At 53.0% G+C, this 25,571-nt stretch overlaps 1 protein-coding gene and 1 long non-coding RNA gene across 3 annotated transcripts in view; one reads left to right on the top strand and one right to left on the bottom strand.

Moving 5' to 3' along the window:
- The window catches only part of LOC123794813 (uncharacterized), a 29,751-nt gene extending 7,080 nt beyond the window's left edge, over positions 1 to 22,671 (top strand). The window contains exon 4 of one of the 2 annotated variants that reach the window (XR_006780250.2): positions 18,806 to 22,671. This is a non-coding gene — a long non-coding RNA (uncharacterized LOC123794813). Of the gene's footprint in view, positions 1 to 9,136; positions 9,630 to 18,805 lie in introns of those variants that run through there. The other variant, XR_006780251.2, reaches the window with a different exon arrangement.
- ENDOU (endonuclease, poly(U) specific) lies at positions 1,552 to 16,872 on the bottom strand. The gene is made up of 10 exons (XM_087855798.1): positions 16,778 to 16,872; positions 12,099 to 12,221; positions 9,819 to 9,890; positions 9,239 to 9,373; positions 8,602 to 8,773; positions 7,987 to 8,186; positions 5,157 to 5,270; positions 4,410 to 4,516; positions 3,504 to 3,646; positions 1,552 to 2,814 (listed from the first exon to the last, which is right to left on the bottom strand). Exons 1-10 carry the CDS (start codon positions 16,830 to 16,832, stop codon positions 2,694 to 2,696), a joined length of 1,242 nt encoding a protein of 413 aa, XP_087711924.1. The 5' UTR covers positions 16,833 to 16,872; the 3' UTR covers positions 1,552 to 2,693.
- Positions 22,672 to 25,571: the final 2,900 nt, after the last annotated feature.

The raw sequence follows: 25,571 nt of genomic DNA on the forward strand, positions 1-25,571 counted from the left end.
TCTGGTTTCTTTCACGGTTATTCTTTATCTTTGATTTTCTGTAATTTGAAAATGATATGTCAAAGTATAGCGGTTTTTTGACATTTATTCTGCTTGCTGTTTTGTGAACTTCCTGGATCTCTGGTTTGATGTCTGACATTAATTTGGGGACATTCTCAGTCATTATTGTTTCAAATATTTCTTCTGTTCCTTTCTCCCTTTCTAACTGCAAAGGGGGAGCAAATGCCAGAAGGAGATTCTGGCATTCTCATTATGCGTATGTTACACCTTTCGTAGTTGTCCCACAGTCCTTGGCTATTCTGTTTTGGTCGTTTGTCGGTCCTTATTCTCTTTGCTTTTCGGTCTTGGAGGATTCTATTGAGATATCCTCGAGCTCAGAGATTCTCTCCTCAAATGTGTCCAGTGTACTAATAAGCCCCTCAAAGGTATTCTTCATTTCTGTTACAGTGTTTTCATCTCTGGCATTTCTTTTTGGTTCTTTCTTAGGATTTCCATCTCTCTGCTTACATTGCCCATCAGTTCTTGCATGCTGTCCGCTTTATTCATTATAGCCCTTAGCGTATTAATCATAGTCACTTTAAATTCCCTATCTGAAAATTACAATATCCCTGCCATGCCTGTTTCTGGTGTTTGCTCTAGCTCTTCAAATTATGTTATTTTACCTTTTGATATGCTTTGTAAATTTTTTCTTGATTGCCAGGCATGGTAAATTGGCCTTTGGTAATGTGGGGGGGGGGAGCATTCCACAGTCCTGTGATTGTGTTTCAGTCTTTTAGTGAGCCCATACTTCTGAACTGTGAACTTCACAAGTGTTTCTCCGGTTTTTGCCCCCTTTGTGTGGAAGAGGATGGCTAACGTGGGTGGAGTTGGCTATTTGCCTTCCCCAGGTCAGTTAGGCTCTGATAATATTCTGGCAGGTTAGCCACCGGCTAACAAGTTTCCCCCAAGGGCAGGCTTTGTTAACGAGGACAACGTGCTCTGGCTATTTCAAAATGGTTCCAACTCTCCTCCCTGTGCCAGAAGCCCAAGAGGGTTTTTCTAATACACACTATGGGAACCTGGTGGAGCTAGAGATCAGTCTCACAATACGGTGGCACCCCCTATGCCAGGGTCCCCTGGAGTTTGGAACTCAGAGTAGTCTGCCTGCCTCTCCTTCCGGCAATTCATCAACTGCAGCTCAGATTTTCCTCTCCTGGCACTGGTTTCTACAACGGCTTTCTGCTTGAGAGTCTCTGCTCCAATAAGCTTATCTTTCCAAGCTTATTCCAATCTATAGTTGCCTGACTTTCCAGTCTTCAGGGCCATGGTTGGCCTGCATCCTCTCCTCTCTTGCAGATCCAAGAAGAGTTGTTGATTTTTCAGTCTGTTCAGTTTTTCACTTGTTGTTAGGATGGAATAGTGACTTCCAAGCTCCTTATATGTGGAACCAGAAGTCGGATGTACCCTCCTTCTACTCTTCACATTACAAATCAACCAGCAAGAATTCTCTTCCCCTCTTGGCTAGAGAGACTTGATGAGTCCTCAGGGACTTGGAGTTACCACATTCTGCACACCATCCTGAAGAGCATCTGAAGCCAGCGACATCACTCTCAGCTCCAGGGAAAAGGCAGGGAGGGAGGCAGAGAGTTGAGGGCGGTCATATACAAAGAGGAGATAGAGTTCAAGTTTTCTTAATGACTTTAATTAGAGACTTGAACCCTGTAAACCATAGTTCAAGCCTAGTTCTGTGGAACAGTGTCTGGTTCTCCCCGAGGTCACAGGAGGAGAAATGCATAATTGAGGTTGGAACGGGGATCCTCACTCTCCCTGGTCTTTAATTCCAGAGTAATTCCAGCAGATTATGGCTGCTGGATAAGCCTTGTAATTGTTAATGTCACCAAGCTATAAGGTCCTTTCTTCAGGTGCAAAATCTTCCTCCTATTTTGGGGAACCCTTTCACAAACTATGTGGGATCAAAATGCACCTCTGTACATGCACTAAACATCTACAAGCAGGAAGCTTCTTGATGCGTTCACTGAGCTGGGTGCAAAAACACTCGGGCCTGGAGAAGTTCACTCCCTCCCAAGCTCACTCACTGTGTCAACCCACTATCCTCTCCTTCAAGCCTCAGGGTTCTCCCAGACCCTGTTCTGAGAGGATATAACCCTAGAAAAGACCAAATACCCACTGCTTGATTTCCATGACCAGAGTTCTTTGGGGCCCCAACATAGGGCTGAATTGCAGTTTGCAAAGCTGTGTATGATAACAGCCGTTATAGAAACCTTGAATTTTTATCTGCTGTTCTTTTTAAGAACAATTGAAAACACCTTCACAGTAATGATATCATCAGGTTTGCCCTCTCACCAACTCCAAAAAGAAGAAAGGGGGCAAACCCCTTCCCTTTACATTAAAAGGAAACATGAGGCCTGGAGAGGTCAAGGGCTTGTCTATGGTTTCACTTCCCATCAGGGCAAAGGGCTACGGAGGGCTCCCATCTTCTCTGTCTGGACTCTATTTCCAAAATGCTGGAGCACAAAGATTTGACTGTTTCTCTGCATTTGTCTTATGTGTGTCTTTTCTCTCTTAACCATAAGGGCATTTTTAGACTTGAGAATCCCTCCCAGTCTCCTCCAGCCCCCTCCAGCCCCGAGCAGATAGCCCCTGAGTCCTGCAGAAACTCTCACTGCCCTCATGGCTCTCTCCGGCTCCAAGCTCTATCGGGTGGAAGACACCACGTAGGCTGTGGCGATGTATTTCTTGCCGTTTCCGTAGCTGGACTTGTCCCAGGGATAGGTCTGGATGGCCAAGGGATAACCACCCAGGCTTAACTGGCACCTGTGGGGAAAGATGCCCAAGTCATAGGGGCCCACCACGTCTCTCCTTGTCTGTCCCCTGACTGGGAAGATGAAGCCCAAGCCATGCAGGAGGGCTCCACTCGGACTTGAAGAGCCCCCAAGAGAACCGCCACAGCTTTCTTCAGCCATTGCCTCCTGCTCCCCATGCACAGGCAGCCCTTCAAAACCTACGCCTTATTTTCTGTCTTCCTAAAGAACACTGCTCTTCATAGTTCCCAGAGCAATATTCTAAAATCTCAGATTCTAGAGCTGAACCCCCGGAAATTAAATGTCTGCTTCGGGTTGCAGAAGTAGTAGGACCCAAAGTCCTGAAATGTTAGAGGAGATGAAGCCCAGTGGTTTCTGGCTATACTCTCTGAGGCTTTGGGGTTCCCCCAGCAGCCTTAGGGACCCAAGAGAGAGGCTTGGAGCACAAGGGCAACTCCATTTCTAACTGTTTTATATACGAAGGTTCTGCATAAGATTTCAGGTGGTGGTTCTGCCGCTAAGATAAAGTTTGACAACCACCAGTCTTATCTAACAACCTCATTTCCCAAGTGAGAAAACTGAGGTCCAGAAGGGTGATTTGTCGAAGCCACTGTGTTGCAGAATCCAGCTCTCCTGCTGTCCTGGCCGAGGACAGCCTGTGGCCCCAGCCTGTTCCCCAGGCCTGGCTGGCCCAGTACTTACACTTTGCCCGGCCTGGCAATGAAGCAGAGGGAGTAGAGCGCAAACTCGAATTCAGGGCTGCTGCCGATGAAAGCTGAGCCCACTTCTTTATAGTAGCCGTCCCAGTTGAACTGCATGGCTAACACGTCGGGGTAAGAATCCCACTGCGGAGCGTAGCAAAGGGGGCCTGGTGAATACTGAGCGGAGTCTGACAGAGAGGTGGCACGTGGTAGCCCTCAGCCAAGATTTGCTGATGGCCCGTTAGGGGCCTGTGTGAGTTTTGTGGGGAGCCTGGATTCATTACATGGACCGAGGAAGCGGTCTGCCCTGCTAAGGTGCCTGAGCCCTCCTTGGACCCTCGGTGTGGAGCTGCGGGTGTGCATCTCCCTGAGAGGCCAGACCAGCATTCCTGTGACTGACACCAGGGCAGCGGGGACCATGCCTGTTTCCTGTGGCCACCAGTCGTGGAGCAGAAGGACAGTTTTGTACCCAAATTATTAACTGGCACAGGGCAGCAAACGTTTCTTTTTTATAAAACGTAAGGAGTTGAACTCAGACAAGCCAGGCTGAAACTTCCAGCCAAGGCCACATTCTAAGGAAGTTTGGGCAGGGGTCATTACACATCTTTGAGTCTTGTCTTCCCCTCTAGGCTCCTCCCCTGCGCCCCACCTCTCCTCCAGAGAAAGTGCTCTCTGCCTCCTGCCCTCTGCGGCTCTGGAGCCTTTGCTCTTTAGAAGGGACTCTCAGGGTCCTGGCTGCCTGAACCCACTCTCCAGCAGATAGGGAAGTCATCTTCACCATCTCCACTAGACGGCCAACGAGGGTCAGGGTAGGAGGCAAGTCCGGCTGCCGGGAGTGTAGGGGGAGGGCAGGAAGTCTGGGTACTAATAAGCTGCTCCAGCCCACGGGTCAGCACTCAGTACTCACAGGGCCGTCATAGATGTGACTGTAATAGTCAACCAGGCCCTCCTTCTCCTGCATGTAGAAGCGGATCCAGTTATGGAAGCCGGTGACCTTGCCTTTTTTGATTTCACCTATAATAAAGAGATCAAGGTGGGTGATCTGGGCCTCCCCTCCAGCCCCTTTTGCCCCTCCCATGCCAAGGCTGTCCCCCTTCTGCAGACTTTGGCTCGTAGAATGCATACCCACTTAGCCTCTTACACCAACTCCCCAGCATCCCACACATCCCCAGCTCTCACCTAAGAAAGCCCTCCCCACCCCCTTTCAGCTCAAGCCCTTGGGAGAATTCCTCCTCCCGGTTGGCTCCGGATGACCAATCTGGGATATTCCTCTCAGCCATTTCTCCAGTAGCAAGCCACACTTGGTGGAGCTTTATGGGGGGGAGGGTGTAGTGGGGAGAAAGACCATGGCCCTCTTGGAAAGCAGAGGACCATTCAGAAGTAGCCAGCCCTGCCCCCAAACACATCTCCCTTCCTATGTGTGCCCTTTGGGAGACCCAGTGTCTGATCTCCTTTCCCCTTTAGATACTCCAGAGGAGACTGTTCCTCAAAAACGGCTCCTTGGACCCCTCCGTCTTGGCTAGGGAGTGGACATGTCCGTCCCTGCCAGTTGGCTTGGCTGCCGATTCATTGGTGCCTGATGCTGCCCTACTCCTGAGGGAGGCTATCTCTCTTCATTCGTCCAACTCCTTCTTTCCACGCAGAATGATCCCACCTGAAAAGACGTGTTCAAAACCACTTGAGTCCTCCTCTTCATTGCCTCTTGAATAGAGACCAAACCACATGTTCTTCAAGTCACTGACAAACTCTTGTTCTGAGCTGTAGCGGTCTGTGGGGAGGAACACAGAGCACCTGAGAGAGGGGAAGGCGAGGCCAGGTCCTGGGAAGCAGGGAAGGGTGGCCTGCTCCAGCACATCAAGAGACACAGGGCTTCAACCAACGAATGTGTTCAGTTTTCCATTCAATAACTACCCACAGTGCACCTGTTCTGTGCCAAGCCCGATCTACGGGCATAGCAAGGACAGGATCCTGCTTTCATGGTTTCCATTCCAGGGGAAAAGACAAATAATAAACAATATGATTGCAGATAAGTGCTATGAAGAAAATAAGGAAAGTATCCCAAGATGACTGGAGGTGGGGTTGGGATGGGGTTGGGCTCTTCTAGAAAAGAAGATCAGAAAGACCTCTCTGAGAAGGTAGCACTAATCAGAGACCTGAAGGATAAGGAGTCAGCCACACAAAATCTGGGGGAAAGATTATTCCATGCAGAGGGAACATCAAGTGCAAGGCTCTAAGATGACCTGGCCTTTGTGTTCAAAGAGCTAAGGGAAAGTCAGTGTGGCTGGAGCACAGTGAGCGCGGGGGGTAGTATCCGGACAGGAGGTCGGAGGGGTAGGCAGCGGCCAGGCCTCATAAGCCAAGGCAAGAAAGTTGGGTGTCAGTCAAAAAGTAGTAATACAAAAATATTTCAGATTTACTGACTACATTCTATGTGCCCAGACTGTTTTAAGTGCTTTCAGTCCTCACATTGAATCTTCATGTAAGGTCAATCCTAATTATCCCCAATTTAGAAATGAGGAAATTGAGGCAGACCAAGGTTCTGTAACTCACACAAGATCACACAGTTAATAAGAGGTAGAAACGGCACTCAAGCCCATGTGACCATGACACACGGTAACTGGTCTCCTAACGACTTTATATAGTTTCCTAGAGGTGAGAGAGCCACCGATGGGCTTTAAGCAGGGGAATTATGTGATAGCTTTGTTCTTAAAGGCTCACTCTGGTCGTGTTTATAAAAAGGCAGTGGTGTGTAGGCACAGCAGAGAGACCAGTTTTGAGGCTAACACTTTGTCCAGGTCAGAAGCAGGGGTGGCAGCCGTGGACGAGGGGTGAGAAGCGGGCAGATCAGGGATAGATTTTGAAGGCGGGCGTGGCAGACGTTACTGATGGAGGAGTTGGAGGTGGGGAGCCATGAGGTAAAGAGAAGAATCGAATGGACTCCTGGGGTGTGGGCCTGAGCAATGAGATCGACTATGACGTCATTGATGGGGCGGGGAGGACCGAGGGAGGAGGAAGGGGTGGGAATCATGAGTTCTCTGAGTAGATGCTATGAGACGGCTGCATGAGATGTTGGAGAGGGACCCAACGGGAAAGTCGGGGCTCGAGCTCTAATTGAGGGAGCCGTCGGATACTGGCTGTCCGCCGCTCAGAATCGTGTGTGGGTACCAAAAAGATACCAGACATTTCCATCCTCTCGAGGACTTGAAACACAGTCAGAAAACGAGACAAAATGTACACAAAATAACAGAGAATGGGTTCTCAGCCTGAACGGCTGCCACTTACCCGGTGCTAGGCTTCCCACTGAGTGTTTCTCGTGCATTCATTCTCCAAGACCCCATTTCACAGATAAGGCTCTGGCAGCTAAGATAATTTGCCCATGGTTGCACCAACAAGTGGCAGAGGCTCTCTGGCCCGAGGCTACTTGGGGTTACCCACCCCCCAACCCTTGACCTCTGAGGAGATGCTGAAAGCCTGCGGTGAGCTGGGGCAGGGGCAGCGTCAGCCATGTGGGACGTGAGCTAGAACTTGAGGGACAGTCTGGATTCGGACAGGGAGAGAGGTGAGGACAGGAGAAGGAACAGCCCGCGCTCAGTATCGGACCCCTGGGTCCCAGACCCGGCTCGGCTCACAACTTGCCTGGTGTCAGACAAGTCAGCCAGCCTGTGCGGACCTCCACTTCTGTCTGGAAAGCTGGGGGGCTGTCCTCACAAGATTCTCGCTTGTGTTTGCTGCAGAGGCCGCCAGGGGGCGGTGCGGGATCGCGCTCTCTTTACAGGGGCTGCCTGCGCGTCACCCACTTTACCTAAAAACCCCTAAAAACTCACTGGTAAGGGAAGGCAGGCAGATGGAAGGCAGCCACTCCGGGCAGGGGGGAGACCTGGCCACAGCTGCCCATGAGGCCCAGCCCAGCTGCCTGGGGCTCAGGAGAGGAATCTGCAGGACAAGAAGGAACACAAGCCTCCGCCAAAAACTCCTGCCGCTCCAACCTTCTTCGGTCTGATTCAAATGTATCCCTCTCTGGAGCCCCGCTAGCCAGAACCCCTCCCGGGAGAACGTCCCTCTCGGAGCTTTTGGTGATTTTCTGTTGCTGTTTCCCCAGCAAAAATGTGGAGTGAGCCAACAATCCTTCCTGGACCTGGAGCAGGCGGGAGGGGTGAAGTGGGGTGGAGCAGGGTGACTCCCCGACCTGCAGAGACCCTGAGACTGCAGCAGTGAATGGTGGGGATACACCAGGCAGCTCAGAGTAAAGCAAAAGAGGGGTGACTTCCAAGCCAGACGGAGGCTTCCGCCGCTCCTTAGGCCCATGGTCTCTCCCGGGCTCCTCTCTGGCCCCCTCCCGGCCCCTCGCAGAAGTCCGCTGGCACCCACACAGCCCCCACCGGCTCTCTTCACCTCCCCACCTGGGAGCCCCCGGGGGGCCAGGCTCTCCTGCAGACACACCGAGTCCTCAGCACTGCCTTGGGGGGCTTGGGAGGCTCACTCACTCTGGTGACGGAGGAAGCCATAGAGTTCCTTCATGACCGCAGTCTTCATGACCTCTCTGAGGAAGGCATCCTGCTCGGCCAGCTGCTGGCCGTCGAAGTGCTCCCCGCGGCCCGTGGCCCGCTGGTAGTTGTTGAGGAGGCTGATGAAGGCTGCGTAGGTAGGCTTGGAGAACAGCTTCTCGTTGACATATGTGAAGAGGCTGGGGGAGGCAGAGGGAGGCCCGAGGGAGGCCTGAATGAGGAGCAGAACCCCCCACCCTCTCCAGGGACAGCCAGACAGGCCAGGGCAGGCATGTGAAAGTGGGGTCAGGAGCAGCGTGGGGGCTTCAGAGCCTCTGGGAGGGTGTGCGTGAGGTCGCTCTTTTCTCCTGCTCCAGCTCTTGGAAGGTCAGTTCTATTCGCAGCCCAGTCAATCACAGAAACCCTCCCAGCTGGACACCCACAGTCCCTCAAGATGGCTTTCTTTGTCTTAGGAGACCTATTTTCTTCTCTCCCTTTGATCCTGCCTGCCCTGAGGAGAAAAGAGCTGAGGCTTGGAAAGAAGCGGAGCTGGGGGGAGCTGGGGGCGGGAGCAGGGGTGAGGGGCCCTGTGCAGGAAGAGTGAAGGGGACTCACGGCTCTGGGCAGCGGTCCACTTGGTCTCTGGTCTCTGAGGGCGAGATGCGGTTTTGGCTATTGAGAATGATGTCTTCCTTCTGGGCTTTGTTGATGTCTGCCCTGTAGATCTTCTCCGAGATGCTCTGTAGCTCCTCCTTGGTTATGGCGTCCCTGCTGTACGAGAAGCCCTCTAGGAGGAATGGGGGAGGGGTTTCTCAGCCTAAGGAAGGCCTGAGCAAGGGAGAGCAGTCTGTGTGCCCCCTCCCCTGGGCACCTTCCAGAAGCCGACAGCCAGGGAAAGAGGCTGCAATTCATCACCCTAGTGGTTGGAAGGCAGGGGCCTCGGGCCTAAAGGATACTTAAAATTGACACAGGGCTCTGCCCGTAGAATGTCCACACTGCCCCCTCATCTGGGAAGGTTCTCAAACTTTGGCATGCACCAGAATCCCCTGGGGGGGCTTGTTGAAACAGGTTAGTGGGCCCCCCCCCCGAGTTTCTGATTCAGTGGGTCTGGGGGCAAGCCCTAAAGCTTCCTGTTCTCCTATATCCCCAGATGGTAACTGATGTTACTGCTCCAGAGACCGCAGCTGGAGAACTATTGCTCTGGAGAGTTCCTCCATCTCTGGGGCTGTGCTAAAGGGAGCAGGAGACTGACCGTGGCCACACAGGCTCTCGAAGTCCTTGCAGCAGTTCCCAAACTCTGGGCAGCGGGCATTGCAGTGGCATGGCTGGTGCCTGTCGAAGGCCTCGTGGCAGCGGTCCCGGCAGGAGCTGGGTGCCGAGTACAGGTCTAAGAGGACAGGGAGAGGTGTGTCCAGAGCAGACCCCTAGAGGTCACTTGGGCCGCCGCCGGCTGGGTCCCCCCTCCCCCCAGCCTCGTCCTCAGCACTCCTATTGAAGATCTCTGGGGAAGGAAAACAAACAGGCTGGGTTGGTGCACACCCTCCACGGTCAGGAAGCCCTTTCCGAGAGGCCAAACTCTACTTTCTGGCCTGTTGTTTTTATAATCTTCCCACTCTAAAAATAAAATCTCTTCCACTTCCCTCCATAGGCCTCAGACTCCCTTTCCTGCCTACTCCCCAGGCTGCCGAGGCCACCGCCTCCCGGTGCTGGGGTTGGGGTCCGTCTGGCTCAGGCCTGTGCCTGCTGCCACTGGGACGGCTGCCTCCTCCTTGTCACCTCTCGCGTCCCTCCTCCTGTAGCCTGCAGGCCCCCCTTTAGAAAGGCAGACTCACTGCTAGCTGGGGCCTCCAACACCTCTTCCTCCAGCTCCCGGAATGGCTCTGGCTCTTCGGGGTCCTCTTCCACTGTAGGTCAGAGAAGCAGAGTCACCAGCCACCCCCGAGGGCTCCCTTCCCCTCATGTCTGATTCTCAGGTCCCCCAGCCTCTGGGACAAGCAGTGAGGTGGAAGAAAATACAAAATAGGGGCTAAGGCACAATGAACACGGGGACAAACTGAAAATGGAAGACAGCAGGGAACAGGACTGAAAACTGTTACAGAAAGTGCAGGAATTTCCCCAGGTGACAACTCTCCTTGCCACTTCAGCATTCTGGTACTCAGTGTGCCTCCCTGGATTGCAAACCCTGATTTGGGTATGACTTTTCTTTAATGTACGTTGATAGAGGGACAAGCTTGCCCTTCTCCAAATGACAAGGCCCTCACTTAGGAACATCCCTTACCTATAACAGCTCCCAGTCACAGTCAAGGGTGAACTCCACCCAGGCTCTCTGGGACTAAGAGCTGTTTCCTGAGATACCAACTTCCCTTCTTTCTTTACACTTGGCAATGGCCACAGAGACCGGGAGGGGGAGGGGAGTGTTCAGAAAAGCACGTTCATGGTGCTGCCCTGTGCCCTTGGCCTGCCCGCTGTGTGACTGCGGCCCGGCCCGGACTCTGGGCAGAGCAGCGTGGGTGGAGTGGGGGTGGGGAGGAAGAGGCAGGGTGCTCCTAGGGACTTTGAGCTCCTCTCTGGCACGCAGAGGGGGTAATTTCCCCCAAGGAATAACACTTCCAAAGTGATTCAGAATCCGTTAGTGAGTTTGCTGGATTGTGTTGTATTATTGCCGTCAGAACCACAGGGCAGGTGGTTCCTTCAGCCAACACACATCTTCTGATCACTCACTTGTGCTGCCGACAATCCACAGGGTTCTTAACTCCGCCAATGTTATGCTAAATAGACTTTCAAGGGCTGATTTAGAGTCTCAAGCATCATCCGGATTTTTTCTGTGGGAAAAGGATTCTGAGGTGCAAATCAGAGACTTGGAGATGGACTGGCTCCTAAGCCAAGTATTGTCGGTGCTATGAAACACCAGACCGATGGTCCAGGGTGAACAGGCTCTCCTGTGTCTGCTGAACAGGGCACAAGGCAGGGGGAAAGGGCAGGCTCTGATTCTGGCACTGAGCTCCGGACCCGAGTTCCCCTCCCTGGGCCTGGTCAGCAGAACTTCTGCTGGTATAGATGGTGTTTTCATGTAAATTGAATGCGGGCTCCTTCTGGGTAGAAGCAGCACAGTGGGCACATGGCTGGGTCAGCAGATACCACCTTCGGAAAAATTAGGAAAAGGGACTCCTTTCTCCTAACTCTTCAGCAAGGCACATGGATTGGCCAGAAGGGTATGGACTCAATTTTGGTCAACTTGCCTTCTCAGCCAGGTGCCCTTGCGCAGTGCACAACCTGCACCACCATATATGCCATGGTCTTGCTGGCCATTACCTACCATGGCTTTAGTGATCATGTTTTCCAAAGTGAGAGTCGGGGCACCTGGTTTGACAGTGAACTTAACAAGCCTTCATGTCACAAAGGAGAAGACCATTTATCTGGCAGTCTGAAACACTGGAAGCATCCAAACAAGGGGATTATTCAAAATAATTTTTTCAAATGATTCCTTTAAAACTATGTTGTTAGAGTAGCAGAGAAACAATTGTTTCTGAGAGGCTTCTGAGAGCAGTGCATGTCCCATTTAATCACTGGACAGGGAATGACAGATTGAAGATGCCACAGCCGCTCGGTCCACTCATTATAGGAAGAGTGGTGTAAATCACGACAGTCACTGTGATGTCGTGCAGGCTTCCTGGTGGCAAGCAAGTTGGAAAGTTCGACTCCATTCTTACACTTTTGTGATGTAAAGTGTTGAATTACAATTGGTAATGGGATACATGCTATATTATTGTTGTTACCATTCTGCTGTCTGGGGAATTACTTAAATTTCCAAAATAGTATTGTTAAGCCCGAAAGTTCAGATAGATATTCCAGGTAAATAACATCTATTTTCTTTTAAGTTGGGGTTTTACACTGGGGACATCCTAGACTACCTGGGACAAGTAGTGGCTAAATCCCTGACCTTTGTGCTGCCCCTCAGTGTCCTCATTCGGGCCCCTGGAGCCCTGTCATCAGTCTCAACCCCTACTCTGAACTGCTGGACACCCGAGCCAGCGTCCCGTCAGGCAGTCTGGGTGAGGACACAGCCTGGCCCGCCATGCCTCCCAGACCCTTCACCCCACAAGGAGCCTCACCAGTACACAGGTGCTCATAGTCTTCACAGCAGTCCCCATGCCGGGGACACTGGTGGTCGCACTGGCAGGCAGCGTCCCGGTGAAATTTCTCGTTACAGCGAGATGCACAGGACTCCAGTTTTCCTACGGGCAGTAAAGGTCACAAACTCAACTCTGTGAGAATCCTCTTCTCCTCATCAAGGTGCCCCCTGCAGTAGGGTTTGCGGACAGACAGGGCACGGGCCTGTCCTTGCAGGAAAGACCGTTGCTCTCTGCAAGGGGGAAATACACACACAGCCTCCCACGCGCCGGCAGAAGCCTCGTCGCCACCCCCACCCCCACCCTACATTGCGGGGCTCATAACATAGATGAGGGTCACAGACTCAACTGCTGAGTGAGACGAGACCCCTAATAGAAGCAAGTAAATAAGCAAGGAGGCCGTAAGAATCGGTGGGGACCGTGACAAGCTTGGAAGTGATGCTCGGCCTGAAACTGACAGCCACTGTCAGCTCCGGCCGCTCCTGCCATGTTGGGGTACAGGCGCAGTGTCGCTACAGCCTCTAGTTTCTCCAGAGGAGCCTTCATTTTTATGTGAAGTTTTCCAATTTTTAAAAAATTCAGGCAGACCAACGAAAGAGGTCTGTGGGCTGGTTGTGACCCACAGGCCACTGTTTACCTCTCCCATAGATGAAGGTGAGACACTGCTGCCCCAGGGATCCCGCCGGCCCTCTCCCCTGTGACACCCCCTTCCTCTCATCCTGTCCCTTTTATGTCTTCTGCTGCTTTGTTCGTTGTTCCCTTCGCCTGGTCTCCCCTGCATCCTGTTTCCCCCGGGTCCTGTCTTTCTGTTTCTTCTAGTCCTTGGAATGCGTTTGAATTAGTTTACACTCGGGTGGGGAGCGAGGCGAGTATGGGTGAGAATTGGATTCTGGAATAGGATCCGTTGTGTAACCACAGACCACATCCCTTACTCCAGCCACATGGCTTGCAGAAGCAAACTTTTGGTCACAAGGGGCATAGACAAAAACTTTGAAAGAAATGGTACAAACCCACTACCACTCCTAAAAACACAACCCCCGCCATGCCCACCCCAGCAAAGACAGGGTGGGGAGCACACCAGGGTGACAGCCAGCTTCAGGGGCCCTTTCCTTCCACTTTGAGCTTTCAGAGTAATTACAGAGTCTTTGTTTCCACTTGAGGTTCCTGAGGTTTGGATTTCACGAAGGCTGGGTTTAGGGGCCAGGCTGTGGGCGACGGCGGATGTCAAGATCAGAGTCAGGGTTGCCATTAGCATCGGAATTTGTACGAATGAAGAAACTGAAACCTAATCGGGGCCAGAGTTAGGATTAGTTAGATTTAGATTAACAGCTACGGTTGGATTTGGGCTTGAGTTAAATTTACTGATAAAATAACAATTTTGTATTACTGTTGGGCTGAGGAATGAGGGAATAGGTTTAACACCACTTCACAGCTGAAGAGTGTGTCAAGATTAACAGAAGAGAAATTATCCCACGTTTGCCTGAGACTAGATTTGGGGTTTGCTTCTGGGGGTGATCCCACACCGGCACAGTATCTCAACTGAAGCCTGGATGGGGTGGGAGGTGAGTAGTAAGGATGTGGGCTTAGTTACTGGTTTGGATTCTGGGATTAGGGTTTATACTGTTGTGTTCACACGGGTGGCGTAGCAAAGAGCTTGAGAACCTGGACTTTGGGCCAGAACTGCATGGGGCTGGAATTCTGGTTCTGCTGCTTTCAAGCTCTGAGATCTTGGACAAGTTATTGGACCTTCTGTGCCTCGGTTTCCTTATCTGTGAAAGTGTCATGACCATGGAGTCCGTCTCCTAGAATATGTGTAAGAATTAAATGAGTTGGTATTTGTAAAGCGCTCAGTACAGCACACGATACATAGTAGCACGTGTGCGTCTTAGAGAAATAAACAGGGATCACGGGGCATGCCCAGCTGCGGTGTGGCAAGTGTGCAGACGGGCTGGAGCAGGCTTCCGTGTCCATGCACTCCATCTAGCTGACTCCCTCCTGGGTTTCAGCCGTGCCATCCCTTGGACTGGGGTGTCAGTGCATCTATGCTGCCCACAGTTTCCTAGCTGACGTCATTGCTGGGAGCCTGTATTTACATGAGCGAGGTGTCAGGTCAAGGTTAAGCAGGTCCTGAGGCAGCCTCAAGTTGCATCCAGGGCCTCCCACGTGGCCAGCGAGGCAGGCCTTTGATCCAGTGGATTGTCCTGAAAAACAACCAGGCCCAAGGCCTCTTGTCCTTTCAGGCTCAGGGGAACTCCTCTTGAATCTTAAATGATGCTCCCTTGGAACCTGAATGCGAAGACCTCGAGGAGAACTTTTTAGGCCAGGAGGAAGGCTCGGTCAGCTGCCTGCCCGGTCAGCCTGGCAGAACACCCAGAATCCGAAAGGAGAAAATTCGGACAAATCAAGGCAGCGTTCACAATGGGCCAGATCAGCAGAGCCCCAGGGAAGAATTCACTTCGTTCCGGCTGCTGGCACCAGCTGAGAAGGGCTCCAAGGGAATAGTCAGTTCTGTGGAGCTCAGGAGAACACCCCCACAGCCCTGACTGAGTGGACTTTTTCATCTCTGTTCAAGAACTCTGTCCCCAGTAAGAACCCCCTTCCAGGGGTTCCCCTGTAAACTTGGTCTGCTTCAAGACGACCTTGGAATTTGAGGGTGGAGGGGAGAGGTAGGAGGGACTTTTCCTCGTGGGCGCCTCACTGTGCTGTCCTGGGGACACTCAGCGGACTAGTCACCCTGACTCCTCACTCCGGTGTCCCCGCCCTGTGCCTGTGGGCCACACAAGGCTCTGTGTGAGCCTCGCTCAATGGCCAGGCGCTGAGTCACTGTCCCAGTGACCACCTGCCTCATCTCTCTGAGCCTCTGCCTTCTTCATTTTGGCCTTGCCTGTCTCAGACTCAGGCTTTCCCTCCATTTCTCCTTGAAAAGCTTAGGGCCCCCCTGTTTCATGAGACGCTCCATTTCTCTGCACTCTCCAGGACTTCGATATGCCAGAAGGCCCACTCCCTAGCCATGCTGCCCACCAAGAGAGGCTGGTCCCAAGCCTGGATGTCCCCCTTACACCAGCACTCAGCCCCTCGGAGGATGGGGTCACCATCCTACATCCGTGCCTGTCCAGGCGCCCCAAATGTTGTTTCCCTGGAGACCGAGTCGACCAAGAAGATTCATGCTTCCTGCCCCCATTCCCCTGAAACAACCAAGGTCCAAAGGCTGGCAGTGACTCCTCCGTATGATTCATAGTCTTGCATCTAAGTTCTGAGACGTTGGCACTAGGCTGGACAAGAGCTGAGCCTCTGCCCGCCCACGTTAGGGAAGAAGGAGGCATTGCCCACTGGACCCGCACCCCCCATCCATCCCACAGCCAGATCAGATCACCCCCAGGTGCAAGGGCCCCACCTGGCACTTCTAGAGCCAGTGTTGCCTCTGCCCCCGGCGAGGTCTGCCCCGGGACCCAATGTCTCAAGTCGCTCTCCTCTCCTGAGAGTGGGATGTGCCAACCCAGCGGCCACTCGCTCACATTAAGCGAGAAGTTCCCACGGCCTCCCTGCTGGCTGTCCACCACCCAGGGCCCCGACAGAGCCGAGTCCCAGCTGCCCTCAGTTGCTGCCGAAGTAGAGGCACATGGTCCCTCCCAGCACAGGGGGGCCTGGGAGTAGCTTCTTCCTTCAAGGTTTTCCATCTGGGAATCCCATTACGGGTCTCCTTACACATAACCTGACTGGAAAGGAGGAAGTTTCTCCCAGAAATATGTATAAGCAGAATCGTGACCAAAACCCCAGTTCCTCGAGCTCTCAGTCCACGTGAGGTGCTTCTTATACATTATCTTAATTCATCCTTACGGCAGTTTTATTTAGGAATAACCTGGGTTCGGTGGGGTGGGTATCAAGTTCTGATTCTTTCTCCTCTGGGCAGAGGAGAACTCTCCCCACACCTCTCGGCTCAGCCCCCTCCCTTGGCACTCGTTCCTCCGCGCCCATTAACCAACGACCAATGAACACATCAGCATCAGCATCTTACACAGCTACCGAAGAAAACATTGCTGTCCACCTGCCGGTCCCACCCCCGCCCAGCTAGTAACTGTGGGCCAGGACCCTTCTCTGGGCTCTAGCTCCTCGAACACTGGGTCGAGGGCCCCTTCCGCTGACCACTTCTACAGCCCAGAGAGCGCATGACCCCCCTCTTGGCCAGGGGCTTTTCCGGTTTCCCCCTGAGCCTGCCCATCTCCTGAGGCTTTGTCCAGAGCAAGGTCCCATCCCAAACAAGCCGACCCACCCCCAGGGCACTGGAGGGAGCGACCAAGGGCAGCCAGGCCCCTCAAACCCAGCAGGCCACAGCCCTGGCATTATATCATACAGCCGTCCCACAGACAAACCTTGGTGAGATCAAAAGTCAGGTTGGACTAAGGAATGTTTGGGTCTGGTCCTCCAAGGACTCAGGAAGGGGCTTCCATGACATTAGTCCATCAGCCCTGCAACCCCCTTCACACAGTCCCCTCCACCCCAGAGACGACAACTATACTCTAATAGGGATAGGTCTAAGGTGCTCCATGGCTCTAGGACCGAGCTGACCCTCCCTTGTCCCACTCTGCTGTCCCTCTACCAAGTTCCCTAACTCTCTGCTTCTTTATGCAGGACCCTTTCACCCCCACCAGATAGTGACTTACCGGCCCAGGCCAGGCTGCAGAGTATGGCCACTATCAGGGGCACGCAGGCCCTCATGGTGCCCAGTTGGAAGCCAAAAGGGGATTGGCTGTTGGACTTTCACTAGTCAAGGTGAATGTCACAGCTCTCAAATGAGCCTTATTGCCCAGGCTGATCCTTTTAAAGACATCAGAACTTGTGGATCTGGTACCTCCAGATCCTTCCAGGAAGAAAAAGGGGAGGGAGGGACCCTAGATGGATAGGAGGGGGAGAGGGGGTGGGGCCCTACAGCTGTTTGAAGCCAGAGGGAAGGTGACTAAGCAGGCAGGTAATTCCAGGTGTTTAGAACAGGTAATACTAGCTGTAGCCAGAAAATAGGTCATGTACGCAGGCACAGCAAGATGGTCCTGGTTTGGGGGGGTTCTCTGTCCCAAGTGGGAGCACTGATGGACTTGTCTCTGGGTGCTCCCCTCAAACACCCACCTACCTGCAGGCCACTGTCCTGACCTTCCAAGGAGCTACAGGCTGGCTTCGTCTTTGAGTTCCTGATGCTAACATGAGGAACAGAGTAAGGCGATCGTTCCAAATCTGACCAGCAGGGAAGTGCTCAGGCAAGCGTTAGTGTCAGCGCAAGGAGAGAGAGGGGAGGTGTGGGTCAGGAACAAGGGCCGCTCTTATTAGCAAGCCGCACTTCGCTGAAGCACCCCACAAATAGTAGGCAAGTAGTCTCTAACTCTTGCTGAGTCAGCGTCTCAGCTTTTCACGGTTCAGGTTCTCAGAGGTTCCAGGTTTACAAGGTCAGCGGTGGCCGAGAGGCTTAGAGACAGCCAGAGGACCCACCCGTCCTCTCCTGGGGGCCCAGGAGCCCACTCCCTTCATCCCCTACTTACACTCGTCTTCCCAAGGATCCTCCCCAGGGAGGTGAGGCTTCCTGATGCTCCTTCCTCCCCAAGTCCGAGAGCAGAAGCACAGCAACGTGGGGCTGCCAGGATCCCCCTCCTATTAAAGGTAAAATCTGCTAAGTAAATTGCCCTTTGCAGAAAGAGTACTGCATGGAGATTCCGCTCTCTCAAAAAAAGAAAACCCTCGCATAAAAAGGCAAAATTGATGAACCATCGAGACTACTCTATAGTGACTTTTCTCTAGGGGTGAAGTGGCGGGGGCTATCCTCCTCAGCCAGTGTGCCTGAAAAGTGGGATGCTTCCTCTCTCTGACCTCAGTTTCCCCATCTCCGAAATGACGGGGTTGAACCTGACAATCCCTGCCAAGTTCATTTCAGGGCTTCCCGCCCACGCCCAGGGTGAGCCGTTGCAGTAGGTTGGGGAAAATACTCCCCCCCCCCAGTCTGTGTGTGGAGATGAGACCCCACACGGAGCTCCGGGGTGCACAGGGCAGCCTGCGGCGAGCCACCTTGCAAGAGACTCACAGCAGGTGCACAGCTGATGCGTCAACCTGGCCCTTTCATGGAGGGAAGCTGGTTGGAGGAGTAGGAGCAGAAAGGCTGCTTGTGCTGCTCCAGCGGCCAAGTCCAAGTGGAGGGCGGGCTGCGACCGCGGCCAGCAGGAGCCTGCAGCCTCTGGGGGCTGGCGGCGCACACCCCGATCTCAGGCTCTGGTTAGTTTAGGGACTAAAGGAGACAGTCACTGGCTGGGCCAGGAGAACAACGCCTCAGAATTTGGGATGGACGGTGCCTTCCAAGGCCCCGACTGGGGGGACCCCCACTCAGGCCACAGGTGTGGAGTCCGGCCCCCAGCGGCCCCACTGTCCAGCTGAGCTACCTATGGGTGGGGCTTCTGGGCAGGAGCGCCTCCCTCCAACAGGGGAATTTTAGGTCAGGAGCAAGGCTGGGAGCTGGGGGACGGTCGACACTGACCCCATAGAGCCAGAGGGCGCATCTGAGGAGCCAGGTCTTTCCAACTGGGTCCTCCAACAAGAACCGCAATGCCAACTTTAAGGACGTGCCGGGGTGTCACATGCTAGAACTTGCTATGCGCTCTCTCCTTCTCTCTCACTACAACCTGTAATAGTACTATTGTTATCCTCATTCACAGAGGAGGAAACGGAGGCACAGAAAGGTTGGGAGGTACACCCAGGAGCGCATCAGTAAGTTATGCGGCAGGGCTTCCCACCAGACGCCGACCTAATGGGCACTGATGCCACGTTGTCGCACACAACGCGTCAACAACCACTTCCTCACGCCGGGTTACGATGCGAAGTGGTCTGCACTCAGATGGTGGAATTGAAGGGACCTCAGCGGTCACCGGGCTCCGCTGCTCAGATGAAGTTGCAAGCCCGGCACGATCTGAAGAGGCTGTCCTGCCTCCACCTGATGCCTCCGTGCCTCTAGGGGCCGCTCATCCCCGCTTCCCAGGTCTGATTCCCAAACCCCAGGACTGTGTAACCCACGACACCCTGACATGGAGGAAAGGAGATAAGACAGTGTGAAAAAATCCAGCGAGCCAATGTATGAACACACATCTGTACACTCCCGCAAAGACGCCTCACGGATAAATTAGATGCACATATGCGTATGTAGAGATAAACGCACGAACAGGTATTTCAGACAGCAGCTGGCCTGGTGTGGACAGAAAACTCGGCTGCTCCTCTTTCCAGGTTCTCCCCCAGTTCGGTTTTCACGTGGGCTTTCCACCCTTGATTAAAAGTCTTCCCAGGGGGCCAGCCAGCAAGGTGGGAGTCCCAGGAGGCTGGATCCTGGAGACTTGGGCCCAGGAGGGGGCGGTGACAGGTGCATGGCTGATGGTATTCCCACGACGAGAACACCAGCAGAGATGCCTCCTCTGATCAGGAGTGAGGCCAGAGTGCGGCCATGGAGGGCGAAGTCACGTGGGCAAGGATCCAGGAGGCAGGCAGGCCATCAGCAGTGTGGGGGATGGGAATTCCGTGAGCAGGTGTTTACTGAGCACTGGCTAGTACGTCTGGTGCTGTGTTGTTACTGGACCAGCAGGATTCAGGCCGGGCTGGCAGACGGCTCTTAGACCTGTTGGCTTCTAGTGGGACAGAGGACAGAGAAGCGTCAGCATTAGACTGCTGTTTGAAGTAGATCCCACACATCTCTGGGCTACCAGGGTGGTGAGGGCTCTGTCAGGACCCACAGGCAATGGGAGAGACTGGCCCAGGGAACTGCTGAAGGGGACATACGCCGAGGCCAGCCTCTCCACTGTCCTTGTCCTCTGGGAAACCAAGGCTGAGTCACTTCAGCACAAGACCAGAACTGGACGGGCCCTGCGGCTGGCCCAGCACAGGTGAGGCTTAGAGTCACCTCCCGAGAGGACCTCTGGCCCCTGAAGTCACACCTCCAGCCTCCATACCATCGTGGCCCAGAAGTGCCCCGGGAGAGAGACCCGAGACAGTCACCCACATCTGGTCCCTTGTGACCTGCCTCAGTCAAGTTCCCTCTTGCTGAACGTGTTTTAGAATGGCTCCACGTGTGGTTTTCTTTCACAGTGGTCTGTAGGTTGTGTACCACCGTTGGGTGTCCAGGCATTTCTTTTTAAGTCTGTGGGCAGCCCTGATACTCAGCGTCGCACTCGCCACCCGCCCTGGATACACGAGTCAGACGTGCCACCGAGGCCACTCACTGGAGTCCCGGGCTGCGCTTCTGGTTCTGTTGGCCAAACCCCAGGCCAGTCTTCCGCCAGCGATGCCCTCCCCTGGACTGTCCACCTCCCACTCACCTCCAGGCCCAGGGCAAGCCCACCCTCCTGTGAAGCCTGACTTCAGCCCTCCAGCCAGAGGAATCCCTCCTGCCTGTGGCCTCAGTTCTTGATATCCGTCCTGGGTGCCTTTGCCATGTCACAGCCCCTCTGGTATTGTTGCCAGCGTGGTGTCGCCTAACCTTGCACTGCCATTGAACGTTTCCTCCACAGCTCTGCTTCCCAGGTCCCCTCTACTGCCTTGTATTGTCACTGAATGTGTTAAATAGCCATCAACATGTACAAGGGGCCAAGAACGAATGAATGCACAAACTAAACCTCCCAGCCCCACTTGTTATAAAGGCTCGACGGAAGATGATGAGCCCAAGAGAGAGCAGATGGGTCCCTCTTTGAGATTTGGAGGTTTCCGAGCGGGGGACTTATGGGCAGTGGGTGGAAATGGGGTCTAGGCATTCACTGTGTAGTTATGTTTTCATAGCAAACACACCGTTTGGGGCAATATTGCATGTTTGTTTGGAACTAATGGAAATGCAGGGGCATCTAACCCCCCAAGCAACCCCCTTGGCACCACCCCTGCCAGGGGCAGCCAACGCAGGGATCAGACAGGACCCAGGATTCCAGCAGCTTCTGAATCCACAATGTAACAGATAACTCAATCTTATTGGGATCCCAAAGTAACCACCTGCCTAGATTTTTTTTCTAGCTGCACTTATGTTTGTTTTACGCTACCTAACAGTGTTTATCAAATAACATTTCTGTCTCGTAACCCCAGTAGTTTTGGGGAGGGTCTGGAGGCCTAGCTGGGAGCAAAGAGAAGCGGATGAGAGAAGCAGACAGAGAGAAGGAGGTTCGGAGAGGCGGCAAGGGAGTGAGCAAGGGCAAGGGCAGGAGGGAGGGCTGGGAGCAGCCGAGCAGGGGCCGGGCACTGGCACCAGGTCTCTCACCAGCCTCTTGCCCCAGGTGTGTCGGCACAGCCAGCTGCTCTGCCCTCCCAGAGACAACAGTGGAACTGGCAGGAGCGGTTCCTACCCAGGGTGTGAGGACCTACCGTCTTTCACAATTGTCATAATTAGTGTCTAAAGTAGTCGGGCCAATTTCCCCCTTTCTCAGCATTTGTTCATTCGCCTGACTTTGCTGAGCAAAATGGATGAGAGGACGAGGAGCTCAGCCTCCGAAGAGGGAGGGAGGCGATGGACAAGCACATTGAAAGCTGTGATTGGGGGAGCAGAACCCAATGCTGAGACTACTGGTTCTAGAGCCAAGCTGCCCGGGTCCAAGTCCCAATTCTGCCACTCACCAGCTATGCAACCCTGAGCAGTTTTCCTGACCTCTCTGTGCCTCGGTTTCCCCCATAATTGTAAAATAGAGCAAGTAAGAGTACCTGACAAGGCTCTTGTGCAGATTGAATGAGTTAATACTTGCAAAGCGCCTAGAACAGTGCCTGAAACATAACAAGACCAGCATAGGGTGTGTTTAAAAAGAACGGGGCCAGCCAAGGCAATCTTGAGAAAGAAGATCAAAGCCAGAAGTACTACACTCCCAGATTTCAAGACACACCACAAAGCTGTGGTAATCAGAACAGCATGGTACGGGCGCAAAAACAGACACATAGATCAATGGAACAGAATAGAGAGCCCAGAAATCTATGGTCAATTAATCTATGACAAAGGAAGCAAGAATATACAATGGGGAAAAGACTATCTCCTCAATAAATGGTGCTGGGAAAAACTGGACAACCACATGCAAGTGAATGAAACTGAATTTATTTTTGTGGATGGAGGGTCTTCAAAATTTTTCTAATAAAATTACACATGCCCTAGTACTCCACTACTGGGTACCTAACAAAAACTAACTCAAAAAGGTATATGCACCCCTATGTTGATTGCAGCATTATTTATAATAGTCAACATATGGAAGCAGCCTAAGTGCCCATTGATAGATGACTGGATGAAGAAAGAAGAAGCACGATATATATACATATGTTGGAGATATATAGATATAGATATATATCGGACTATTACTCAGCCTTAAAAAAAAGAATGAAATCTTGCCATTAGTAACAACATGGATGGATCTAGAGGGTATTATGCTAAGTGAAATAAGTCAGACAGAGAAAGACAAATACCATATGATTTCACTCATGTGTGGAATTTAAGAAACAAATGAACAAAGAAAAAAGAGACAAACAAAAAAACCAGACACTTAAATACAGAGAACAAACTGATGGTTAGCAGAGAGGAGGTGGGGGGGGGAAGAGGGGCATGGGGGTTGGGGATTAAAGCGTGCACTTAACATCATGAGCACCGGGTAATGTATAGAATTGCTGAATCATTATATTGTGCACTTGAAACTAATATAACACTGTACATTAATTATGCTTCAATTAAAAATAAAAAAGCGGGCCTACAAAAGACCTAACTTGGACAGGATGGTTATGGAAGCCTCCGTGAAAAAATGACATTTAAGACAGACAGGAAGCATGAGAAAGTGGCAGTTTCTCTAAACTCTTCATAATGTGATGCCTTTTTATAATTCCAAAACCAAATTTATATTTTAAGAATGTGATGTGCTTTTGTGTATGTTCAAGCATTTCACTTTTTTATTTCCCAGTTGGGGGGGATGACTCTGTGAGTCACACTGTCTAGCGCACTTGGTTTGGTTGCCAAAGGGGACCACTTATTTTCTGGGGGGGGTGTGCTGCAGCCTAAAGGACTGAGCTTGATCTGGGGGGGTGGGGAGCTAGGAGTTTCAGTGGGGAACAAAACTCCCCTAATGCATTGTTTCAGGCTCTTTCTTTCCTACCTCTCCCTTAAAATGGCCATTAGAAGGATGAGGATCCTGACCATTAGACCCCTAGAATCTTCCCCAGTTAGGTATCGACAGACACCTAGAATTCAGGGAGCCTGCAGGCGGTAATATTTAGGGGATAGGGGGCTCTCTGAAAATCCTTCTAATAAAATGGCTTGCAGCTGACACTCCCTCCGTCGGGTGGTTCCGGCCAGAGGCCACCCCTGGGAAGATGCTTGGAGAGTCTGCAGCTTTATGACCAAGAGAGGTCGGTGCCCCCTCATTTCCTTTGTTGACTTGAGCAGCCTAAGTCAAGACACTGAGAGAGGGAAAACATCCCAAACCCTTCTAGTCAAAATCCCCGTTTATAAATAAGGAAACCAGGAGAGAGGAAGAGGCTTGCTGGAGGGGAGGCCGGGGCCACGTGCTGCTGAGGCCCAGGCTCCTCTTGCCCCACCCACCGCCACTCAGGGAGGACGGCCCTGCCCCACACCCCGGCTGCCTCCAGCTTGGTTGACAGGGCACTTTTCTGGGAGGCAGAGTAAGCTAAAAATGCCTTGGCGTCATGACCCCAGCAAAAAGTCAGCCTCTCTCCACCCCTCTGTTGGCTACAGTCCCCTCAGTGCCAGGAAAGCCCAGAGACGGCTCTGGCTGCCCACAACTCACACCCCAGCAAGAAAACTGACCCCCAAGTTCTCCCCAAGGGCCAAGAACATGCGAGGCAGAGGCAGACGAGGCCTTAAGTGTAGGGCTCCTTCACCCAGAGTCCACACGGGTCAAAGTCGAAACAGACACGAGCAACTAGAATCCCACACTTTTCCATAAAAAGTGGATCTGGGCTCTGAGCCCAACCTTCCTCTTCCTCTGGGAGTCACTGGGCCCGTGCTGCCCACCCGGGGCTCCACCTACGCTTCTGGCCCCAGCGAGGCCACCTGCTCCAGGAAAGCCCCAGACATGACCAAGAAGATGCTCTCAGAGCACAGCTGAGTCAGACTCAGCTTCTCCGAGGATGTGCTTTCATCCTCACTGGGAAGAACACTAGTCGCTCATCGGAGGCTGTAAGCCCCTTCGTCCTCAGGGGCCCTGTCCAGAGGGGCTGCGGGAGGATGGGGCTCAGGGTTTGGAGAGTCCAGAATCTCAGAGAGGGGTGCCTGGACTGGCTGGGGCAATGGAACAGGGCAACTGGACAGGCTGGGGCCTTGGGTCAGGCCCATGGTGCTGGCAGGTGTGTGAGAAGCCTAGCACTACTGTACGGGGCAGGGTATGAGGACACATTCTGGAAATGCGTTTACGTTCTGGCCTAACCGTCCATGGAAGGGAAGAGAACAACTGCCCGGTCAGAGTGTGCCCCAGCCACCGGCCACACTAGCTGTCGGATACTCGGGATCCTCGGGGGCTTGTACCCATCCTAAGTGCAGAGCAGCCCCAATGCCGGGAGCAGAGTGATGCCTCCTGCTCGGGAGTGAGCAGTGAGACCCCACGGCCCTGGGCATCCACTCCTCCCTGGACTTGCGCTCTGTGGCACCGTAGCCCTCTGACAGCCTTGCTCCGGGTCTGTCTGCGGGTGGGGCGGTCCACTCCATGAAGGCCAGGACTGCCTGTCTCATTCACAGAGCCCCTACTGTGTAAGATTTCAAGAATGAGGTGAGAGAGGGAGGAATGTACATGCCTAGGCCTATTCCTCTAAGAGAAGAAAATGCTGGGGTTCAGGGAGATTGCATCTGGAACGCCGGGGGCACGAGGAAAGGGCAAGGGTGAGCGAAGGTCCACAGCACGGGCCCAGGAGATACACACCCAGGCTCCTCACCGGTCCACCTGCTTATTATTAGTCAGCTGTGTGACCTTAGGCAAATCATTTTGTGCCTCAGTTTGACTGTAAAATGGGGGCGGGGGTAAAAGTATGTGCCCTACTATCAGTATAAAAATAATAGAGGTTAAAGTATGCTGGAAAGGATGAAAACTATTCACATCTAAGCCTATCGGCATGATAAATACTATGAATAACAGCAATATTGAAAAGATAAATCTTCGCAGCTTGGGGAGCCTAGCGGCCAGAGGCCCAGGGCTCGTGGAGAGACGGGGGGACTGGCTCCCAGGGAGAAGAGCTGGAGCAGCCCGAGGGTCAGACAGTCGGCTCCCAGACCGCCCTACCCTTTCCCCAGATCCTGCTCAACCAGCTGGAGAGGCGTGGCCCTCCCCAGTGTGTACCCCACAATTAGCGTCCTGGCCTTCCCCGGGGAAGCCAAGGAGAAGGGGTGACGGAGGGGTGAGTATGCGTGTGTATCTGGGAGGAGGAATTACCTGCCGCACTCTGTTCTCCCTCATGGGGCTCGGGTGCACACACACACACACACAC

The sequence above is a fragment of the Ursus americanus genome, chromosome 25 (assembly GCF_024610735.1).
Source record: "Ursus americanus isolate L20-20 chromosome 25, mUrsAme1.1.p, whole genome shotgun sequence".
NCBI classification, from domain to species: Eukaryota; Metazoa; Chordata; class Mammalia; order Carnivora; family Ursidae; genus Ursus; species Ursus americanus.

Bases quoted from the DNA above. Each gene is read 5' to 3' on its own strand.
- ENDOU (XM_087855798.1), bottom strand. From the start codon at position 16,832: ATGAGGGCCTGCGTGCCCCTGATAGTGGCCATACTCTGCAGCCTGGCC. The intron at 8,187-8,601 runs GTGAGTCCCCTT...TGCCTCCCCCAG, and splicing joins GTGGACCGCTGCCCAGAGCC to CCTCTTCACATATGTCAACG. The intron at 3,647-4,409 runs GTGAGTACTGAG...TACGCTCCGCAG, and splicing joins GTCACATCTATGACGGCCCT to TGGGATTCTTACCCCGACGT.